An 18,873-nucleotide genomic window follows, 5' to 3' on the forward strand; every position below is an offset into this window, starting at 1 on the left:
TTAGTTTCTGTAACCAAACCAAGAGAATGTAAATAAGACCGTACATACTTTAATACAGCGATGAAACCCCTGTACAAGTTCAACAAAAACAAATCATTACCCTCCCTCATCCACCCCCCCACCCCAGGCTAGAGGCGAGGAGGACACAACCCTCCCCCCCCCCATGGGGTGCTTACTACTGAACATGTGACGGGTCAGAGATGAAGCGTGATCGCTGCCATCAGGAGATGAAACATCAGTGTCTTTCAGCGTCGGACCTTTTCTCTTATTCTGCTCACAGCGGCACGTGCACACACACACGTGCACACGCATGCATGCACGTACACGCGCACACACACACACACACACACACACGTGCACACGCATGCATGCACGTACACGCGCACACACACACGTGTACACGTGCACACAGACAGACTCAGGTACACTCTAGTGGCCTCATCCTGCAGCGGTACTGAGGTCACTCAGCAGGGGGTCTGGGGGCTTTACGGTGGTGTGTGTGTGTGAGTGTGGGGGGGGGACGGGGGGGGGCAGCTCTACGTAGTGATCCTGTGGTCCAGTCCAAACCCCTAACGAGGAATCAGAATCTTTCTTCTGTTACGGTGAAACAAAGAAAAGACGCTGGACGAGAGGCTAAAAAACAACTAAATCACATCTCAACTAGATTGAGTTTGTGTAGTCACAAACATCCTTTAATTTAGCAAAACACATTTGCCCCGATTATATATGCGTGATCTGGGGAGGGGGGGGTTGAGGGGGGGTTAAAACGGGGAGCAATATAAAAAAAAAAAAACAGCAGCAAATCGCATCTTGAATCTTCTCTTCCATCAGAGCAGGTTCTTATGGATCAAACCGTTTGAATCGACCTCTGAATCAGATGAAGAAATCCGCCTGGAGGCGGGGCCAGATCGGGGGGGGGAGGAGGGTTGTCTTGAGGTGGGACAGCGTCCCCCTCCCCCACACTGCCCCCCCAGGGGCTGACTTGAGGCGGTGACTGGGTGAATGGGGCTCTCTCGTCCAGCAGCAGCATCTGAACCCGGTTCCTCGGCTCCTCACTTGCCTTCCTCCGGTTTGACGGCCTGTGGCTTTATGGGGCCGGTTCTGACGGGCTTGGCCGTGGACATGGGGGGTTTGTCTGGATCCGCCCGCTCACTCATCCCCTGGTGGTTTGGGGCGGGGGCCTCGAGGGGGGGTTTGCCCCCCTTGGGGACCTGCGGGGCCTTGAGCTGCTGCTGCTCTGAGAAGAACTTGTGGGTGGCCTGGAGGACCTCGGCCCGCTGCTTCGCCTGCAGAGACAGAGAGGGGGGGGGCAGGGGGGGGGTGAATATAAGCCAGAGCCTCCGTCACTCACACATTACTCCATCATCTGACCCGGGCACCAGACCTTCAGGTCCTGCTCCACCCTCAGACCCGACTGCGTGCCTCTGGGGGCCAGCGAGGGGCCGGGAGGTCCTCGGGGGGGGTGCTGGCTTAGCTGGGGGTGCTGAGGTCGGGGGTGGGGCATGAGGCCGCCGCCCATGTTGGGGGACATCGGGGGGCCCATGGGGGGGCCCATAGAGGAGCGCTGGAACGAGTTGACGTGGGGGGGTCGAACCAGAGGGGAGACGATGTTGGGCTGAGACAGAATCTGAGAGGAAGAAACCATGGATGATCAATAAGACGCAGAGCATCAGGCAGCAGGTCAGTGCACAGGTGTGTGGTCTCCACCTGGGGGGGGAACTGGCCCGGGAAGTGCTGCGACATCCTCAAGCCGGCGGAGCTGGCCTGGAACTGCTTCTGGTACAGCATGCTGTTGATCTTACTGGACTGGCTGCTGGGGGAGGTGGAGCTGGCTCTGCAGGGGGGGGGGAGGTCAGCGACCAATGAGAGACGAGCTTCGCCAACGAGCACCGACCGCACAACGACACCCATACCTGTAATGGCTGGAGGTGGGCGTGGTGCTCCTGGCTCCGATGGGGGGCGTTCCGGGCTTCACATCCATCCCGCTGCCAAAGAGCTTCAGGTCCAGGTCCATCTGGAGGGAGAAGACACATGAACGGATGAGCTGCTTCATGCTTTCAACTCTTCTGCTGAATAAACGACGACGGCATGAAATGAAAAGCTGAGGCGGACCTTGCTGGGGGGCATCATGCCGTGGTTGGGGCCCATGAAGCCTCTGTACGGCTGGGAGACCGGGGGCTGGCGGTTGAGGTTGGGGGGCTGGGCCTGGGGGGGAGTGGGGGGCAGCGCCAGGAGGGGCTGGCCTCCGCCTGAGCCAAAGTTAGGCAGCGACAGCTGGGAGCTGGGCATCTGGACCGCCATCTAGAGAGAACCAAGCCGCTGGGTCAGCACCGGGACGTTCTGCCGCTCTCGCCCCCCTCACATCAGAAGCGACCCCCCCTCCCTACCTGCTGCATGGCCGAGCTGGGCGACTGCGTGCTGCTGTAGTAGCTGCTCTGGCCGTGCGGCTGCACCTGCCCCGAGTACATGTTGGAGTGCTGACTCATCCCCTGACGGGCCTGAAACAGAACCACCCGTGTGAGAGGGGACTCCAGCACGGAGACAGAAATCTAGATGTCAGCGAGGCGTCGGTCAATACCATGAGGCCCAGTGGGACACTTCCTTTGTGCAGACTGGTTACCTGCAGCAGGTGTGTGTCGATGAGCTGGGAGCCCCCCATGCCAGAGGGCTGGTTGAGCTGCGGCTCAAACAGGATGGGGATGTGCTGCGCGGAGGAGGCCTGCTGATAGGCCAGGCCGGACTGAGGCTTCCCCAGCTCAGAGGCCTGCACGCCGCCGTAGCTGTGCAGGGGGGGGCCCGACAGCATCATGGAGGGCTGCGACAGGCTGCTCTGCATGAAGGCCTGCTGGGACCTGAGGGCAGATGTGGAGGGGGGGGGGGGGGGGGTGGTGGTGAGAGGACGCTCGGCAGCGGGTGGGTGGGGGCCCTGCTCTGGAGCAATGAGAGTTCACCTGTAAGGCTGCAGGGAGGAACTGAACAGGTCCTGATGCTGCGAGACGGGGGGGCCGGTGCTGAGCCCCAGCTGGGCCTGGTGTTGGTGTTGGTGCTGATGCTGATGCTGGGGCTGGTGTTGGTGCTGATGTTGGTGCTGGTGCTGATGTTGGTGTTGGTGCTGGGGCTGGTGTTGGTGTTGGTGCTGGGGCTGACCCTGCAGGGGGGCGTAGATGGGGATGGGGATCTGCTGCACTGCTGTGGGCTGTTAGAGGGGAACAGAACCCGGTTCCATTAGACGAGGTTCCTGCAGAACGTCAAAGACTAAAGACGCTAAACACCCACCTGCGAGATGCCCGGCTGGAAGCCCTGCTGCTGCGCCAGCGAGGGGGGGGCCAGGCGAGGGTGGGGGGTGCTGAAGAGGTGGCTAGTGTCCATGTAGAAGGCTGGAATCTGAGCTGCAGAACCTCATCAGACCCGGGTTTCATCATTAGTAATTTAGCCTTTGAAGCCTGAAGCTGATCTCCATGAAAGGACAGATGAACACGGGGGCCTCACCTGCTGCAGACTGAGAGACGTACACCTGGGGGGTCTGCTGCTGCTGCGGGAGGAGGGTCGGGACGCAGCTCAGCTGAGAGAAGCTGCTGCTGCTGGAGGACAGACCTCCACCCTGCAGCTGCTGGGGCTTCACCTTGCAGATGTTGGGGGGGTCGCAGGCCGTGGCGGTCTTGGTGCCGAGGGACGACGTGGTGTAGGTGCCGGCGACTGCAGGGTGGAGACCAACACGGTGAAGATGTAGCAAGGTTCTGCACATTGCTTAAAGCTTGGGCCCCTCCCTCCCGTCTCTGGTTACCTGACAGCGAGGTGCTGGGCGTGACGGACGCCACGGGGATCTGTGGCATGGAGGCGGAGGAGAAGGTGGAGTACGAGGACGCACAGGAGGTGATGGGGGAGGAAGAGGAGGTGACCGGAGAGTTCTTCTCCAGACTTGGGGAGTTCTCCCACGCCTTGCGGGCCGACTCCATCTGAGGAGGAGACAGAAGGAGGCGCTGGGGTCACGTTTCAGTGAAACGCTTCAGTGGAGCTCAAAGACCTCGACCTCCTGCGTGTACCTTCAGCGTGAGGTCCACAGTGGCCGGAGACACGGTGCTCAGGCCGGAGCTCTGCTGCAGCGTCTCTCGTCGGGGGAGGGGCAGCGAGTGAGGCAGCGCCACCTGAGACACACACAGAGCACTCGTTACCACTCGAGCATCACACAGACCTGGGATCTGATCCTGGGAGGAACGCACGTTTGCCACCAGGCTCTCTTCTATCTTTCCTCCTGCGGTGGGAACGCTGTCTGCCAGGGAGGCGGAGGGGGTGGTGTAGTCCGTGACGGACTCCTGAGGGACAGTCAGAACACACGTTGCACTAAAGGAACACTGGGAACGTTACTCAGCGCCTCGTATGCGTTTTTAAAGTTCTTTCTATTAAATATCACACGGTAAAAGGTTCATGATTGAAGGTCATGTGACACCTTGGAGTTGCTGTGGTACTCTGCCGAGGGGACGGTGATCATGCCCTCGATGTCTCCTCCCAGCTCGGGGACGGTGGCGTCGCTGATGGGAGGACTGGAGTCTGTGGCTCTGCAGACGACCCCCCCGGGGACTCCTCCCTCCAGCCCCTCTGCGTCCCCCCCCCGGGCATCTATGGCCTTGCGGTTCTTTAGAGAGCGCTCTTTTCCGATGGGACCCGGCTTGTACTCCTTGGTTTCCACTGGTTCCATTTCAGGAAGCTGGAGAGAAGGAATCCATGTTGAAAGGAACAGGAAGGAGCCCCTCAGGTCAAACAGTTCCCCCCCGACTCACCTTCTGCGCTTTGATTGGTCCGGCTCGCGGCTGCTTCTGTCGCTGCTCCTTGGGGGGGGGCAGCTTGTTTTCAGAGACGGCCTCCAGCAGCGCCGGGGCGCCGTCGCTGTCCGTGCTGCCCGCAGACGACGGCGCTCCAAACTGAATACTCTCCATCGCCAGCTCCGCCGCGACCTCCGACCCCGGCTTCACCCCCTGAAACGACACGGCCGGAGGTGAAAGGTCAGAGGGGGCTGCGCGCCGACAGGAAGGAGAGAGACGCCTTCCACGTACCTCGCCGACGGAGCCGGTGAAGGAGGTCAGCGGTTTGGTCCAGGCGCTCACAGAAGGGGGCTGGGGGGGGCTGATGGGACCAACTGGAGTAAACACATCACATGTCAAGAGCTCACTGATGAATACATGAAGACACACTGCAGTCATTTCACCGACGCCCTCCCCCCCACTCACGCTTCTTGACTTCAGGGAGGGGGGCGGGGGCCGCCACCTTGTTCTCCCACAGCTCTGTACCCAGAGTGCTGTGCGGCTGCGTGGGCAGTAAACTCTTTGAGGTGAAGTCCAGGGCGGGAGGGGGGGCGGAGGCCTGTGGGACCACGGTTCCTTCCAGAGCCTGGGGGGAGGCAGCGGCTTGGGAGGGGGTGAGGTGAGCAGGCTGGGGAGCAGGAATGAGGGGCTGGGCCTGAGGGGGGGGGACTGCAGGGGACTGAGAGGAGGGCTGCTGCTGTTGTTGTTGTTGTTTTTGCTGTTGTTTTTGTTGTTGTTGTGACGACTTTTTAGCGAATCTGGGGGGCAGCTTTCCTCCGCCCCCTCTGCCCTTCTCGCTTGAGGCTTTTTTACTCCAGGTCTGCAGGAGCAGAATAAGCACATCTTACTGTGACATCTTACATTACTGCCACATGAAGACATGCAGCATTCTTATTTCCCGTTTATTTCACCTGAGGCGTTTGCTCCTCCTTCTTCCGCTTCTCCTCGTCCTGCAGTCGCTTCTGTTGTTTGCGGGAGACGACCTCCGTGAAGCCGTCATCGTTGGGGTTGGACTGAGGGTCCTCTGTGGTGGTGACCTCCGGGTGGTCATCGATGATCACGACACCTACGGGACATTTAGGTTCAGAGCAGCTGGAGCAGTGGACTCCGAGGAGCAGAGGGAGGACGACAGCGTTCACTCACTGGCGTAGTTGTTGAGGTCGAACTGAGAGAGCGCGTTCTCCTTGGGCTTCTTGGCGGCCTGCTTGGCCTCGTCTTTACGTCGCACCTGGTCCTTTGGAGGCCTCTGCGATGTTCCTCCAGCACCCTGTGCACCACCTTCTGAGTTCTGCTGCGCTGCAGGGCTGTGAGCAACACATTAGGCACAGAAACCATTCAGGACCACAACACCATCAAACACTGTCAACTCATCCTGTGATGAGGATTCTTTAGTTGACTCAAGTAGAAGATGAGAAACAAGCGACTGGATGCTTCAGTGTTTCAGAAAAACCCTCTGGACAGTCTAAAGATGTATTTTACCCCCCCCGCCCCCCCAGTGGAGAGCCCTGTGCAGTAACCCGATACACACGGCTTCATTCTGTGAGTGTTGTCCTGACACACTGTCCATGTGGGCAGCTTCATGGTGTGAAGTGTTGATGTAATCGTTCACTCACCCTTTGCGGCCGGTCCTGCCCCCCCCCCTCCTCTCGCCCTTGCCCCCCGTGTAGCTCCGGACCGGTTTGGCTCCGCTGTTGCCTCTACGATTCTGCCTCTCCGCAGGCCTCTGGTTGGAGAAGCTCCTCTTGGCCACAGGAGCCCCGTCCCGTCTGGGAGTCACCAGTCCGTCGGGGGGGCTTTTGCTGGGGGTGGAGGAGCCCTGCGGGGGCACGGGGGCCGCAGCAGAGGCGTTGGCCGCTTCGTTTGCCGCCTCCAGCGCTCCCCTCCTCTCCTCTCGCTCTCTCCTCTCGTTGAAGTCGCTGCTCTCCGACGCCGTCTCCCACTCCTCGTTGGCCTGATCCGAGGAGTTCTGGTTGGACAGGTCGGGGGACTTGGTACCGACCGCGGGGCTGCTGGTCTCCGGCAAGGGAGTCTCTGTGGGGGAGGACAGGTCCATCGGCGGCAAGGCGCCTGCTGCTGCCTCGGCAGGAGCCGTCCCGGGGGGCCCCGGGGCTTTGGACAGGGCGGAGCCACTTGCTGGGAGCAGTGGGACTGGGGGACTGGGGATGGCGTCTCCACTCGCCAACACGGCAGCCTCCCGCTCCTTCAGGCGCCTGAAGCGGGGGGGTTTATCCTGCCTGGGGGGCCGTGCCGGTCTGGTCCGACGAGGCCTCTCCCTGCCGCTCTGAGGGGCCACGTCTCCGAATCGCTTGCCTTCAGGCTTCGGGTATCGCCGGTCGGCTGCCGGGTTGTCGTATCGGGCCTCGGCGTCCTCGGGCCTGAACGTCTCCATGGGCTTAGAGGGCCAATGGGACGACGGCTCTCTGGCTCCTGGCCGTCTGAGGGGGCCGGGCCGGGGGCCGCCGCGCTCCCTCGCTCCACCTCGTCTGCTGTACAATCCTCCTCTTCCCCGCCGAGAGGGCTCTCCCTTCGGGAGGAATCCCGGCTTGGGCCGGCCGTCGTCGTCTCGGGGCCCGGCCCGGTCCCCCATGTGAGGGGGTCCGAAGCCCGGCTTGTGGGGCCCGGGCCGGGCCTCCCCGGGGAGCTCTCGTCTCAGCGGACGAGCGGCCTTGGTGCTGGGCTCGCGGTCCGACGGCCCCGTGTCGCTGGCCGACTCTCGGCCTCCTTCGCTCTCAGAGTCCGTGTCTGAGCCGCGCCGCCGGCGCCGCTTGGGAATCACCTCGAAGTCGGAGCTCTCGCTGCGCGTCTCGCTCTCCTCTCGGTTGCGGAAGGCCGCGGCGCCTCCTGCAGAAAGCAAGTCCGAGCGCGAGCGGGGCTCTCGGTAATTGAACTCCGCCCGGCTCCGGCCGCGACCCCCCCGGTTCCGGCCGCTGTAAGTGCCCCGGTAGCTCCGCCCTCTGGAGTAATACTCCCCTCGGCCGCGTCCTTTGAAGTTGGAGTCGGTGGGCCACTCTCTGTCCCGCTCCTTGTCCATGTCCAGGTCCAGGTCCTTCTCCCTCTCGTCCCGGCGGTAGGACCGGGGGGGGGGGAGGCTGGACTCCTTCCTGCAGGGCAGCTTGGGCTCCGGCTGCTTCTCGTTGCCGGGCGGTTTCTCCACCTTCTCCACCTTCTCCGCCTTCTCCTCCTGAGAGGAGGAGGTGGGGGGCCCGCACGAGGCCTGGGAGTCTCTGACTCTCTGATGAGCCGTCGGCGGTTCCTCCGGCTCGGGGGCCTCCTTCGGCCCCTCCCCCGGAGGTCCAGAGGCCTCGGACACGACAGCAGCCGCAGGAGGAGCTTTGGATGACGGATCCTTTTTGGGCCGGTCCCCTCGTTCGCCCCTCTCGTGTCGCTTCTCTCTCTCTTCTCTTTGTTCTCGCTCCTCCTTCATGTCCCGCAGGACGGGCTTCTTAATGGGTCCAGACCGGCGGAGGGGCCGCTCCCCCCCGGGTCCTTCTCTGCGTCCGGCGCTCGATCTCGCGGCCCAGCGCAGCTCGGCCTTCTGCTTGCTCGAGGCTGGAAGAGGCAGCTTCTCTTGTTTGTGCGATCCATCAGCAGGGGGGGGGTATTCATTCTGGGGTTTATTGTCGGGCCGCTCCCCGTCCTGCAGATCCACAGACTTCCCCCCCTGGGACAGCGCATCGAACCCGGGCTCGTCCAGCTGGAGGGAGGGGCTGGAGCCCTGGGAGACGCTCCTCTGGAGCATGGCCTGACCGAGCGCCTCCACCTCTTCCCCGCTGGGCAGGCCCGGCTCCTCGGGGTCAAAGGTTGGGCCCGCCGGCACCGGGACGTCCTCTGGGCCCTGGCTAAACGCTGACAGGGACTCCGATGGGTCTTGGAAGAAGTTACTTTTATGAGAGTCCAGTGCACTGTGGTCCTGGGGATACATGGCTGGAAGAGCCCGGTCCAGATCCAAAGCAGAGTCCATCCTGTAGAAACACGGGTTATTGGAGGGTTCACGTGGAGAACAAGACTCGTTACGCTGTCATTCATCTATTTTTACCTGGGCTCCTTGATATCATCCCGTCCTTTTGGGGGGGCTACGGGTGGCAGCAGCTCCGATCCCCACAACAGGCCGCGCTCACGACTCTGTCGCGCCGGGTGGTCGAAGGAGTCCGAGCCGGCGCTGGAGTTGTCCCCCGGCTCTCGGCGCACGATCTGCTTTGGAGGCATCCTCCCTGCAGGAGATAAAAGACCAAGTTCAGCACAAAGCGATTTCATTTAGAATAAAGAGAAATAAACATTTATAACTCCTCACCAGGATGAATGTTAGCAGGCAGGTCCATGGGAGGACGTCCCGACATCATGCGGGGGTCCATGTAGGACTGCATCATGAGCCAGCGGGGGTCAAACCCCATGGAGGCCAGGTGCTGGTGGTGGGGGCCCATGGGTGGATACATGGAGCGGTGTTGTTGTTGTTGTGGAGCTGCAACGCCGGCGCTGCCACCTGATGGAGAAACTGAGCCCCCACCCTGGTGCTGCTGCTGCTGCCATTGCTGCTGCTTCAACTGCTCCTACAAGAGCATCAGGACACAACAAGGATCAATCGAGATCAATAAAACGATCAACAGCTCAGTCCTTTCGGCTTGTTGCACACAAACATCTGATGTCCAAACACTGAATAGAAGCCGTTTATTGCCACGTACGCTACACGTGTTCTGGTTCTGGTGCGTTTGGATCCAAGCAAAGGACCGTAACCAGCGAGCGTGAACTCACCTGCTGCCGGAGGAACCGAGGCGGCAGAGACTTCTGGAACTGTTTGGAATATCCTGCAGTGAGAGTCGGACGCAGAGCAGCGGCTGCTTCTCCCTCCAGCTGCGGTGGCGCTGTGGGGACTTCTTCCCCACTGGGGGGTTCCATGTGAGGCGGGGGCAGGCGGGGCTCGTCCACTGCAGGACAACAGAACAAAGGGCGTCAATGAGTGAAAGAATGGCCGCCGGCGCTCCCTGTGCAGCGAGCACTCACCGAGGTCGTCCTCCGGGCCGAAGTAGTCTGGGATCGCCGCCGAGGTCCCGCCCACCGGCTCCTCCTCCATCGGGGGCTCCGCCTCTTCAAAGGGGCTCCCCCTCTCCGTCTGGTGCTCCGCAGCTACAACCACGGGTCTCTGGATGGGGGGGCTGGGCTGACGAGGCACGTGCACCTCTTCCTCCTCCACCAGCACCTCCGCCATCACCTCCTCGTCCTGGACCGTTGGTTCTGCTCCCTCTCGCTGCTCCTCCTCCTCCTCCCTGCCTTGCTCCACCCTCTCAGGGAGCGGAGCTTCCGTGATCGGGGCCTGTGACGGTGGCGCTGGGACCGGCGCCAGAGGACTGGGAGCGGAGGCCGAGAAGGACTCCTCCTCTTGGGGCGCTCTGTCTTCTTCGTTGGTGGCCTGAGGAGGAGGCGACTTGCTCTCATTGGCCGGCCGGTGTTTCTCATTGAGTCGTTTGAGTTTTTCGGCGCAGGCGGCAAGCCGCTGCTCGTCCATCCGCCGCTCCTCCTCCTCCCTTCGCCTCCTCGCTCGCTCCACGGCTTCAGAGACCTCTTGCGGCTTCTTGCGCTTCTGCCGCCAGGCTTCCGGGTCCTCGTCGGCTCCGGGCGCCGCCGCCGCCGGTTTGATGATGCGTTGGGGCGCCGCCCCGACTGAGCGACCGCCACCCTGGGGAAGCAGAGACTCGTCAACTTCTGTTCCATTGACAGGGCGCACATGGGTTGGGGGGGGGGGGGGGGGGGTATAATGCGTACCTGATAGTCCGGGGGGGCAGACAACTTGCTGTAATGCCCCGCCCCGCCAGGCGAGGGCGCTCCGGGACCGCCCTCGGCCCACAAGGCTTTACCGCGGTCCTCGCCGCCCTCCGCCCAGCCCTCCAGGCCGTCGGGGGGGCGAGGTCGTGTCCGCTCCCTGGAGAGAATGTCAGAGGAAAAGCAGCTCAAGAACTGACTGCTGCACATTAAACCGTTTTCCATCTGCTGTTCAAAGTACAACTTTTACTTTGTTTTATGTACCAAGTGATTTAGATCCATTTCAGTGTAAATTTAGTACAACGTTGAATGAATGACTTATTTATCCATTAAATGATGTCATTCCTAAACTTAGAACACTGATTCACAAAGTGTCCTTTCTTTATTCTCCATTGAATCACTGACGTCTCATCGTGGACTCACCAGTTCTCCCTCTTCTCCTTCGCAGCGTGTTCCTCGTCATCGCTGAAGTTCAGCTTCTCCGTGTAGTCCACCTCCATCTGGGCTCCTGGGGGGCAGAAGGAGCAGTGCATGAGATACCTGAGCTGCCCCTTTCATGCTGGAGGTCAAAGGTTACGGCTACTGACCTGCCCAGCCCTCGTCGGTATCCGTGTCCAGGTTGTCCAGCTCTTTCAGCTCTGTTGCGCTGATGATGGAGGGTCTGTCGGGGTCCTGGTGCCAGGACTGGGGGGGGCCCTGCTGGGGCCGCACCGGACAAGGACCCCTGACCATCCTGCACGGGAGAAAGGAGGAAAGTTTGTAGCACCTGGTGTAGAAAGTTAAACATGGCCTTAAACCCATTAGTTTTTGAACCGATGTTGACGATGAACATAAACAGGAAAAACATTTCATTGCCTTGATATAAATTAAAGAAATCCAAAATGTGTCTCCTCTCCTCCTTCAACCTGAGTAGTCAGTCCACCATGAAGATGGGAACTCACTTGGCTGCTTCTTGCGGTAGAGGGTACCTGAGGCTTCCTTGCCCCGGGGCAAAGGTCATCTGAGGGTACGCGTGGAACATCTGTGGGGAAAAGAGGGCGATGACCATCAAGAGGAACCAGCGCTCGCCCACGGCGTGCTGATGTGGGACTGAGACTCACGTAGGGCGGCATCATGCTCCTGAACGCAGGGTCGAAGTGCGTCGGGACGCCGGCGGCAGGCTGCTGGCCCCCGTTAAGCTTGGGTTGAGTCGGGGGGGCAGAGGTGGCCACCCCCTCCTTGCCGTCGGCGACTAGGCTGCGTACGGGCTCCTCGGCCTCCCCTGCTGACGTGGAGAGCCCGAGCCCCACGGCGGCCTCCTCCGGGACCTTCCCATCCAGCTCAGGGGGGCTGGGGGCAGCGATGAGATTCCTGCCGCCGCCTTCACGCCAACTGCCAACATCTAACACCAGAGGGGAGGGGCTTATGAGTCCAGAACATGGGGCGGACCGCCGCCAACACCGCGTGCCGTGTGTGGCCATACTTTGAGGTCGCAGGCTGGGGCCCGGTCCATAAGGCTCCACCTCCGGCTCCTCCCCTTTCTCTGCCTCGCCAGCGGCCTGCAGGCTGGGGAACTCCTGCTGAAAATGGCTGCTCACGCGAGGGGCCCCTGCAGGAGAGCAGATGGAAAATGACTCATTACAACAAAACATGACAGAGAAAAATAGAAATTAACTGGGCTGCAAATGTGTGTTGTTGCTACAACGCACAAAGGGAGTATTACACCACACCGCCCCCCCCCAGGCATCATGTTTTAAAGGTGTGGTCTCCTGAAGAGAAGTGGTCCATGCAGACTGTAGACCAGGACCGGAAGGTTCTTCAGGAGAAGAAGGACTTACCCTCGGGCTGCGCCGGCTTGCTGCTGGCCCAGGAGCGGCTGCCCCCCACAGAAGGCTCTGGTGGCTGAGGCACGGGTGGTTTGATCTGGGGTGGGGGGGGCGTCTCCTGTAGCCTGTGGCACATAAAAAAAAGGGTGTTTACACTTTCACAATCAGAACGTTTCCTCTAAAACACTTTAAAGTTTGTTTTCTGGCAGTTGAATCGACATTAATACTCTTGTGCAAATTAAATATTTGATTTATAGTATTTTATTGTATAAAATGGTTAATTGTGTCACAGTGAGTTAAATCGCATGCTGTCAATGACCAGACTAAAGCACTGACCTCTCCTCCCCCCCCTCGGGGCGAGAGGCCCAGCCGCTCCCGTCTTTGGGGACGATGTTGACGTTGGGGTCGTTTCCCTTGTTCTCGGCCTTCAGGCTGGGCAGGTTGGCTGGGGGGGGCATGCGTCGGCTGGAGGCCACTTTGCCCAGACTTTGGAGCCCATGTCTGGCAGCCACTGAGAGAAGAGAAACCACTTTAACACTTCAACATAATGGAGACATTTTTACTGCCACTTCACCATAAGCAGACAGGGGAGGGGGATGGGATGGGGGGGGGGGGGGGGGCTGTTTGGCGTACCTGCAGTTTTCTGGGTTTCCAGAGACTTGCCCTTGTAGGTGTTGAAGAGGCTAAGGGTTGCATACTTTGTTTTGCCATCCTTTGCCTTGGTGCTTTGCCCTGACTTCTCGGACATGTCGCTGGAAACTCATTGAGTCTGGTCCTCTGGCCACGCCCCCAGAACCAGCCTCCTGTGGACCAGAACAGGTAAGGAGGTGGTTAGATCTGGGCAACCATGACGAATATCAGTGAACCTTTCCTGAAGACGGGTGGTTTAGGTGTTTTGGGAAAGTGAAAGCAAAGCATGGTGGGAGAACACAAGTTCATGCATCCACTGCAAACAGACTTGAGGCCTGCACACACGACACGAGCACTGAGTCTAGACCCAACGACATGTGACCCGGTCCTTCAATGACAAAGAGGATGGGGGGTGGGGACAGCAACACAAGGCAGGAAGTGAATTAGAGGGAACAGTGGTACTGAGAGACAGCAGGTTTGGGGGTTGCAGTCACAGAGAGGTCATTTATTATTAACAGAGCTGTGTGTGTGTGTGTGTGTGTGTGTGTGTGTGTGTGTGTTTTGAGGGGGAGGTGACAACTTTGATACGCTTGGGTTTGGAACTTCCACTTAAATAATAGGCTCTAATGTTGTAAAATACTGTCAAATGTGATGAGTCACAGAAATTCTTAGTAAACCAATTGAGGTGTTTTCTCCCCAAAGAATCCTTGCACATAAGTAATTCTGCATGAAATGCTAAATAATGTCAGTAAACAAGCTCACAATTGTTTAACTGGTGGAATACGAGTTTCACACCCACAGAGTACGACCCATCGGCCTCGTTACAGCTAAAAAGAATACATCAAATGCCTTAAAACTGGATTAGGAATCTGGCAGCAAAGACTGATCCTAGATCAGAAACCCAATGGATGAGAAATGGTGTCACAGTGGCATCTTGGCTCCGGTCCGATGGGTCCAGCAGGAAGCTGTGACAGCGTGATGCCACTCTAGTACAGCAGAGAACACACCGACTACATGCACCACGACACCTTAAAGGTTCCTCTAAGGGTCAAACACACTAATTCAACCTTTACAGGGGACGCCACTTGATGACATCAATGAATGTTAATGTTTATTGTGAAAAGGATTCCCATTAGCTGTCAGCTAAGTGGAATGGGATGTATAAACAGCATAAGCAACATCAAACTACAGTCTTAATTTTCCAATTTAATTTTATACATATTCCCCCCCACTGGACATACTCCTATGTCACTTTAATGTAATATGTTCTGTATTATAAACATCTAAGAAATATGGGAACAAACAGACACTGTCGATAAAAAAATAAAATGAATTGATAACAAGACCAAGTTACAAAAGCTCTACACCACCTCTATGCAAAACACCCCACATGGACTCTTTGTTAAGCCCCCCCCCGCTCCTGCTTTACCATTAAGTGGCCGTGACTCTGCACACGTCACTGATTGCACTCCCTGTAAAACATTCCAATATTTGAAGTAGAGAAAGTTAGATTTCAGCAGAAGCAGCAGCTGATGAGACATGCATCCCTAACAGCTGAAAACCAGCCAGATGTTTAAGATCAACCTGAGGGGCAGATGCTGCGCTGTGATTGGCCGGTCAGTCTGTGGGTCCGGTGAGGTTGCTTTGCTCACGCGGCTTAGACTTTAACACCGGTTCATCAAACACGTAGCAGAGGCTGCTGTGTGTGGAGTCTCATGAACAAGTCGTTTGACTTTAGTTTGTTGAATCCATCTGGCTGAAATAATGCAGCAGCAGTAAATCAGACACTTCTTCATCCTGCATCAACATTATTTATTCATTTCACGTGCCAGACAGGTTTCCAGTGAATCTATCAGAGTTTAAATGGCGGCTTTGCTTCTGTAAACATCAATGTAGCTTGAGTTGCATTTAACATACACATACTTTGGTCTAATTAGTGTTATGTGTCCAATATGTAGTAGTAGCAAACTTTGTTGTCCAGTTGTACTTAAGATACATACATTTATTTGATTACTCATAGTAGTGATACAGCCCGTGAATAAAAAAACGTGTTTCTATATCCGTCACATGACCTGATAACGAACATCTACCGCTCATATTCACTTTGATGGGAGTCATTACATCTTCAGAACAAACGCCTCCTACGTGTGTGGTTCAACACGAGCGATCGAAACCACTGGGTCGGTCTCGTGGGGAGATGATCTCAAAAAGAGCCCCGCAGGAGGGGGGGGTGGGGCTGTGTTTTGTTTTTTCAATTTCTTGTTCAAAAAAAGTTTGGGATAAAAAAAGGGATAAATTCAACATTTCTTACTAGAAATGCTGATTTGAAAGGAACACATGGGCGTTAAAACAATTCTATGTGCAACATATTCAAAATCCTTATGATGTTAAAGATTAAGATCACAGACTTCTTGTCTTGTGGTTGTGGTGTTTCTGTGGATGGAGGTTCTACCTGATGGAGGTTGTCTGTGCAGTGGTCCTCGTACACTGGCATACTACTTGCAATATTTGAATCAATCCGGTCACTGGAATTGAATGCATTGCACATATTTTACATGATTCATTCTGTAACGTGACAACCATTGTAGTCTGTCCATCCTGATAGAAGGATCCTCCTCCAACGTCCTCACTGAGGTTTCTTCCCTTTTCCCCCATGGAAGGGTTTGGGATTTTTTGGGGAGTTGTTCCTGTGCCGATGGGAGGGTTTCGGGACAGAGGATGTCACATGTGTACAGACTGTAACGCCTCCAGAGGCTAATTTGTATTTTTGGGCTATACCATATAAAATGAATTAAATCAAGAGAATCACAATACAAAAATAATTAGGTGTTTTCTTTAATTCATTATTAGAGGCCCCAAGATCTATCAATCAGGCCATGTCCCTGACGTGCCAATTAATAAGTACAACTCCAATCAATATATACAAATGTCCTTGTGTGTATACATACCTACAATTATTAACCAACCAGGTAGTTCCCACATCTGCAATTAGAGCTAAAGAATCATTTAAAGATTGTCACACCATCTATCCTGCCAAGCTCCCAGTTGTCCAGCCTGAAATACACGACAGATGTGCTCTTAAAGACCACATCTGTTGGATCTGCAAGATATGAAGACTGAACGCAAGAACGTTGACGGGACTCGATGCAAAGAATAAATCTCAAGTCAACGTCACACCATCCAACAGAGAAACTGACCCCATTGTCCTGCGGGTGAAACGTAAGCGTGCTGTATGGTTTGAGTGGACAAGTGACCGGTGGTCTGCAGGCCACTCTGCTCCGTGAAGCTACCGGTGGGCAGCGAGCAGAGGCCTACTCACCGGTCTGTGAGGACACTTTGAGTGTGAAACAGTTGAAACTTTCAACGATTATTGAGAACAATCAATACTGTATTTTAAATGTGGGACGAGGCAATTAAGAGGGGAGATTTCCGGTGAGCAGGCCGCTCTCTTCTCCCACAGTTTCGCTTCTCACTGGACGCCATCCCTTCCAGCCTCTCTCCAGTGGTCGAGACAAGCTAACAGAGCTAGCCCGGTGCTAACCCACCACATCAGCTACGTGGGGGAGCTAAACTCCCGACATGTTTCACCCCGTATGACATGAACACCCACCTGCCGCCGGTGCCTTCTTTTCTTCTTTGGCTCAACTTGAAATCCGGCGTCGGCCCGGCTCGCGGAGGACGAACACGCGCGTGTGTGTGTGTGTGTCCGGCCGGTGGCTTTCAGAAGCTTGCTAGCTAGCCTGCTAGCCCGGTTCTGCTACTAACGTTGGTTAGCTACGTTGCACGTCGGCTTGCCAACGAACCGCTCAACCGCGTGCACGGCTGCGGGTTTTTAATCTCTCCGGTGTGGGTTCGAGCCACCCGGTTCTGTGCTAGTTTTTTCGGCCGTTACTGTGGAAACCGGTACGCGGTCGTCCGGTGGTTCCTTGTCTATCCACGCCCGTTATCTCGTGTCACACCGTTTTCCCCCCAGTAGTGTGTGTGAGGCCCCGCTCGCGCCGCGGCCTGGCTCACAATCAAAGATGGCCGACGGGGGCTGCCAGATTTATCATCTCATCCCTCCTTCTCAGACCCGATCCCCGTTATGCGAGCTGTTATGCAAGCACTCAGTCCCGCACGATCAGCTTTCTTTAGAATTGTATTTATGACATACCATACAGAACTGTACATCCCTATGTTGATGATGTTATAGAAAACTCCTTGCTTTAGAATCAGATTCATTTAGTAGGTTAATATATCAGATTCAAATCGTTTGTAGATCTGCTGCGCCGGTAAGCAGGTGTTCAAAAATTAGCATTTATAGGTGATTGAAACAGCAAAAACAAGCCATTTGTTGTCAATAATACATATTATTCCGTGAGTAGGGTTAGGGTTGGTAAGGGTTAGGGTTTAGACCCTGTTTGGTCTATAAAGGTTATAGTTTGGTTACTGAGCTGCTGACGTGTGCAGAAACGATAACAAAGCCCAATCAACACATATGTACATAGATTAGTCTTCATAGATTAATCTTAATAAGATTTAATATGAAATCTCTATCATCCCTCGAAAATACACTGAAACCCCAAACCTGGCAACCCCAATGGCAACTCTTACGCGTGGACGATTCTGTTTCCGGTCTGTGAGAGAGGCGGTCAGTTCAAAGTCTGATAGGCCTTTGTCATTGAGGATAATTGATTGGTACATGTGATTCATACATGTCGCTCAAGAACATCCACTACTTTCTATATTCATACGACCCAAAACACAATAATGTAACTTATTGATGGTGATGTAACTTATTGATGGTGATGTAACATATTGACATATATTCCTTTTAGTCCCACAATGGGGGAATTCACAATGTTTTATTTCACATGATGATGATGCAGCTTATCAATAATGCAGATAAGGTCAATGTGTGATCATCACATCTTTTTTCCTAATTTTTGTAAAATAAACAAAAATCCACCATGAAATAACAATCATTTTTCCATCATTGCTGTTGAACTTTATTCCCATGTCTTGATTAATGTGACACAGACTGACTTTGACTCCAGTCGATGCAGTGAGACAGGAAGCTGCCCTTAGGTGGCGTTATTGATCATCGTTTGTTATATTAGTCTGGATCCATTTCATCTTCTACTGTGTTTGGGGTGATATTTTGCCAATTTCATTTAGTCTATTGTTCCTTTAATCAAGCACAAAGAAAACCCCAAATGTTGAAATTAGCAAATTATTTGTTTTAGTTTACAGCCAAAACGGATTTTATGAGGTCAAACTTTTCGAGCTAACAAACAATGTGTAATAATAATAATAGATTTTATTTGTAATGCACTTTACATTTGAAACAAATCCCAAAGTGCTACAGTTAAGATCATAAAAAAATAAATATAAAACAGATAATGCATAAAAGCTTAATTAAAATTGATAAGTTCTACTGAAGATATGTTTTAAATTATTTTTTAAAAGTCTCAGTAAAGCCCCCATGGTGCTGAGTTTAGCCCTGGGGAGGAGGAGGCGGTTTGAGGTCGTTGAACGGAGGGATCGAGTTGTAGTTAAGGGGATGAGTAGTTCTTTCAGATGGGGGGGGGGGCATTTCCATAGATGCACTGGTGGGTAAGAAGGGAGACCTTGAATTCAATCCTTACGGAAACGGGTAGCCAATGAAGTGAATGAAGGATGGAGGGATGTGGTCGTATTTTCGCACTCTCATCAGGATCCGAGCAGCACTATTCTGAATATATTGCAGTCTCTGCAGGCTTTTGTTAGGGCTCCCGATGAGAAGTGCATTGCAGTAATCCAGTCTGGAGGAGACTAAAGCATGGACTAGCTGTATTTTTGAGATGGTAGAATGAGATCTTGCAGAGGTTTCCAAAGTGAGTTCTGTTCTGTTCTGTCAGTAAGGT

General features: G+C 55.3%; 1 protein-coding gene across 5 annotated transcripts; it reads right to left on the reverse strand.

The window, feature by feature from the left end:
* prrc2c (proline-rich coiled-coil 2C) lies at window positions 1-17,036 on the reverse strand. Of its 5 annotated transcripts, none has more exons than XM_062563305.1 (34): window positions 16,599-17,036; window positions 12,992-13,161; window positions 12,695-12,869; window positions 12,371-12,483; window positions 12,016-12,141; window positions 11,654-11,934; window positions 11,495-11,574; window positions 11,141-11,286; window positions 10,977-11,061; window positions 10,557-10,713; window positions 9,798-10,470; window positions 9,549-9,721; window positions 9,091-9,340; window positions 8,836-9,010; window positions 6,413-8,761; window positions 5,943-6,103; window positions 5,711-5,865; window positions 5,226-5,619; window positions 5,052-5,134; window positions 4,779-4,973; window positions 4,448-4,705; window positions 4,221-4,313; window positions 4,044-4,145; window positions 3,785-3,956; window positions 3,490-3,696; window positions 3,277-3,398; window positions 2,952-3,196; window positions 2,579-2,852; window positions 2,388-2,498; window positions 2,113-2,301; window positions 1,914-2,014; window positions 1,708-1,834; window positions 1,385-1,627; window positions 1-1,286 (listed from the first exon to the last, which is right to left on the reverse strand). In XM_062563305.1, exons 2-34 carry the CDS (start codon window positions 13,104-13,106, stop codon window positions 1,053-1,055), a joined length of 8,364 nt encoding a protein of 2,787 aa, XP_062419289.1. In that variant the 5' UTR covers window positions 13,107-13,161; window positions 16,599-17,036; the 3' UTR covers window positions 1-1,052. The 5 variants fall into 5 exon arrangements, with proteins under 5 accessions (XP_062419289.1, XP_037325988.2, XP_062419288.1 ...); XM_037470091.2 differs by having other exon boundaries at window positions 2-1,286; window positions 2,621-2,852; window positions 9,091-9,346; window positions 16,599-17,035; XM_062563304.1 differs by having other exon boundaries at window positions 2-1,286; window positions 9,091-9,346; window positions 16,599-17,035.
* Between the last annotated feature and the right edge of the window lie 1,837 nt (window positions 17,037-18,873).

Source organism: Pungitius pungitius, chromosome 7 (genome assembly GCF_949316345.1).
Source record: "Pungitius pungitius chromosome 7, fPunPun2.1, whole genome shotgun sequence".
Taxonomy (NCBI): domain Eukaryota; kingdom Metazoa; phylum Chordata; class Actinopteri; order Perciformes; family Gasterosteidae; genus Pungitius; species Pungitius pungitius.

Coding starts and splice junctions, on each gene's coding strand:
- prrc2c (XM_062563304.1), bottom strand. CDS start 13,106: ATGTCCGAGAAGTCAGGGCAAAGCACCAAGGCAAAGGATGGCAAAACA. Junction 6,104..6,412: donor GGCAGGACCGGCCGCAAAGG/GTGAGTGAACGA, acceptor TGTTGCTCACAG/CCCTGCAGCGCAGCAGAACT. Junction 2,015..2,112: donor GCATGATGCCCCCCAGCAAG/GTCCGCCTCAGC, acceptor TTCTCCCTCCAG/ATGGACCTGGACCTGAAGCT.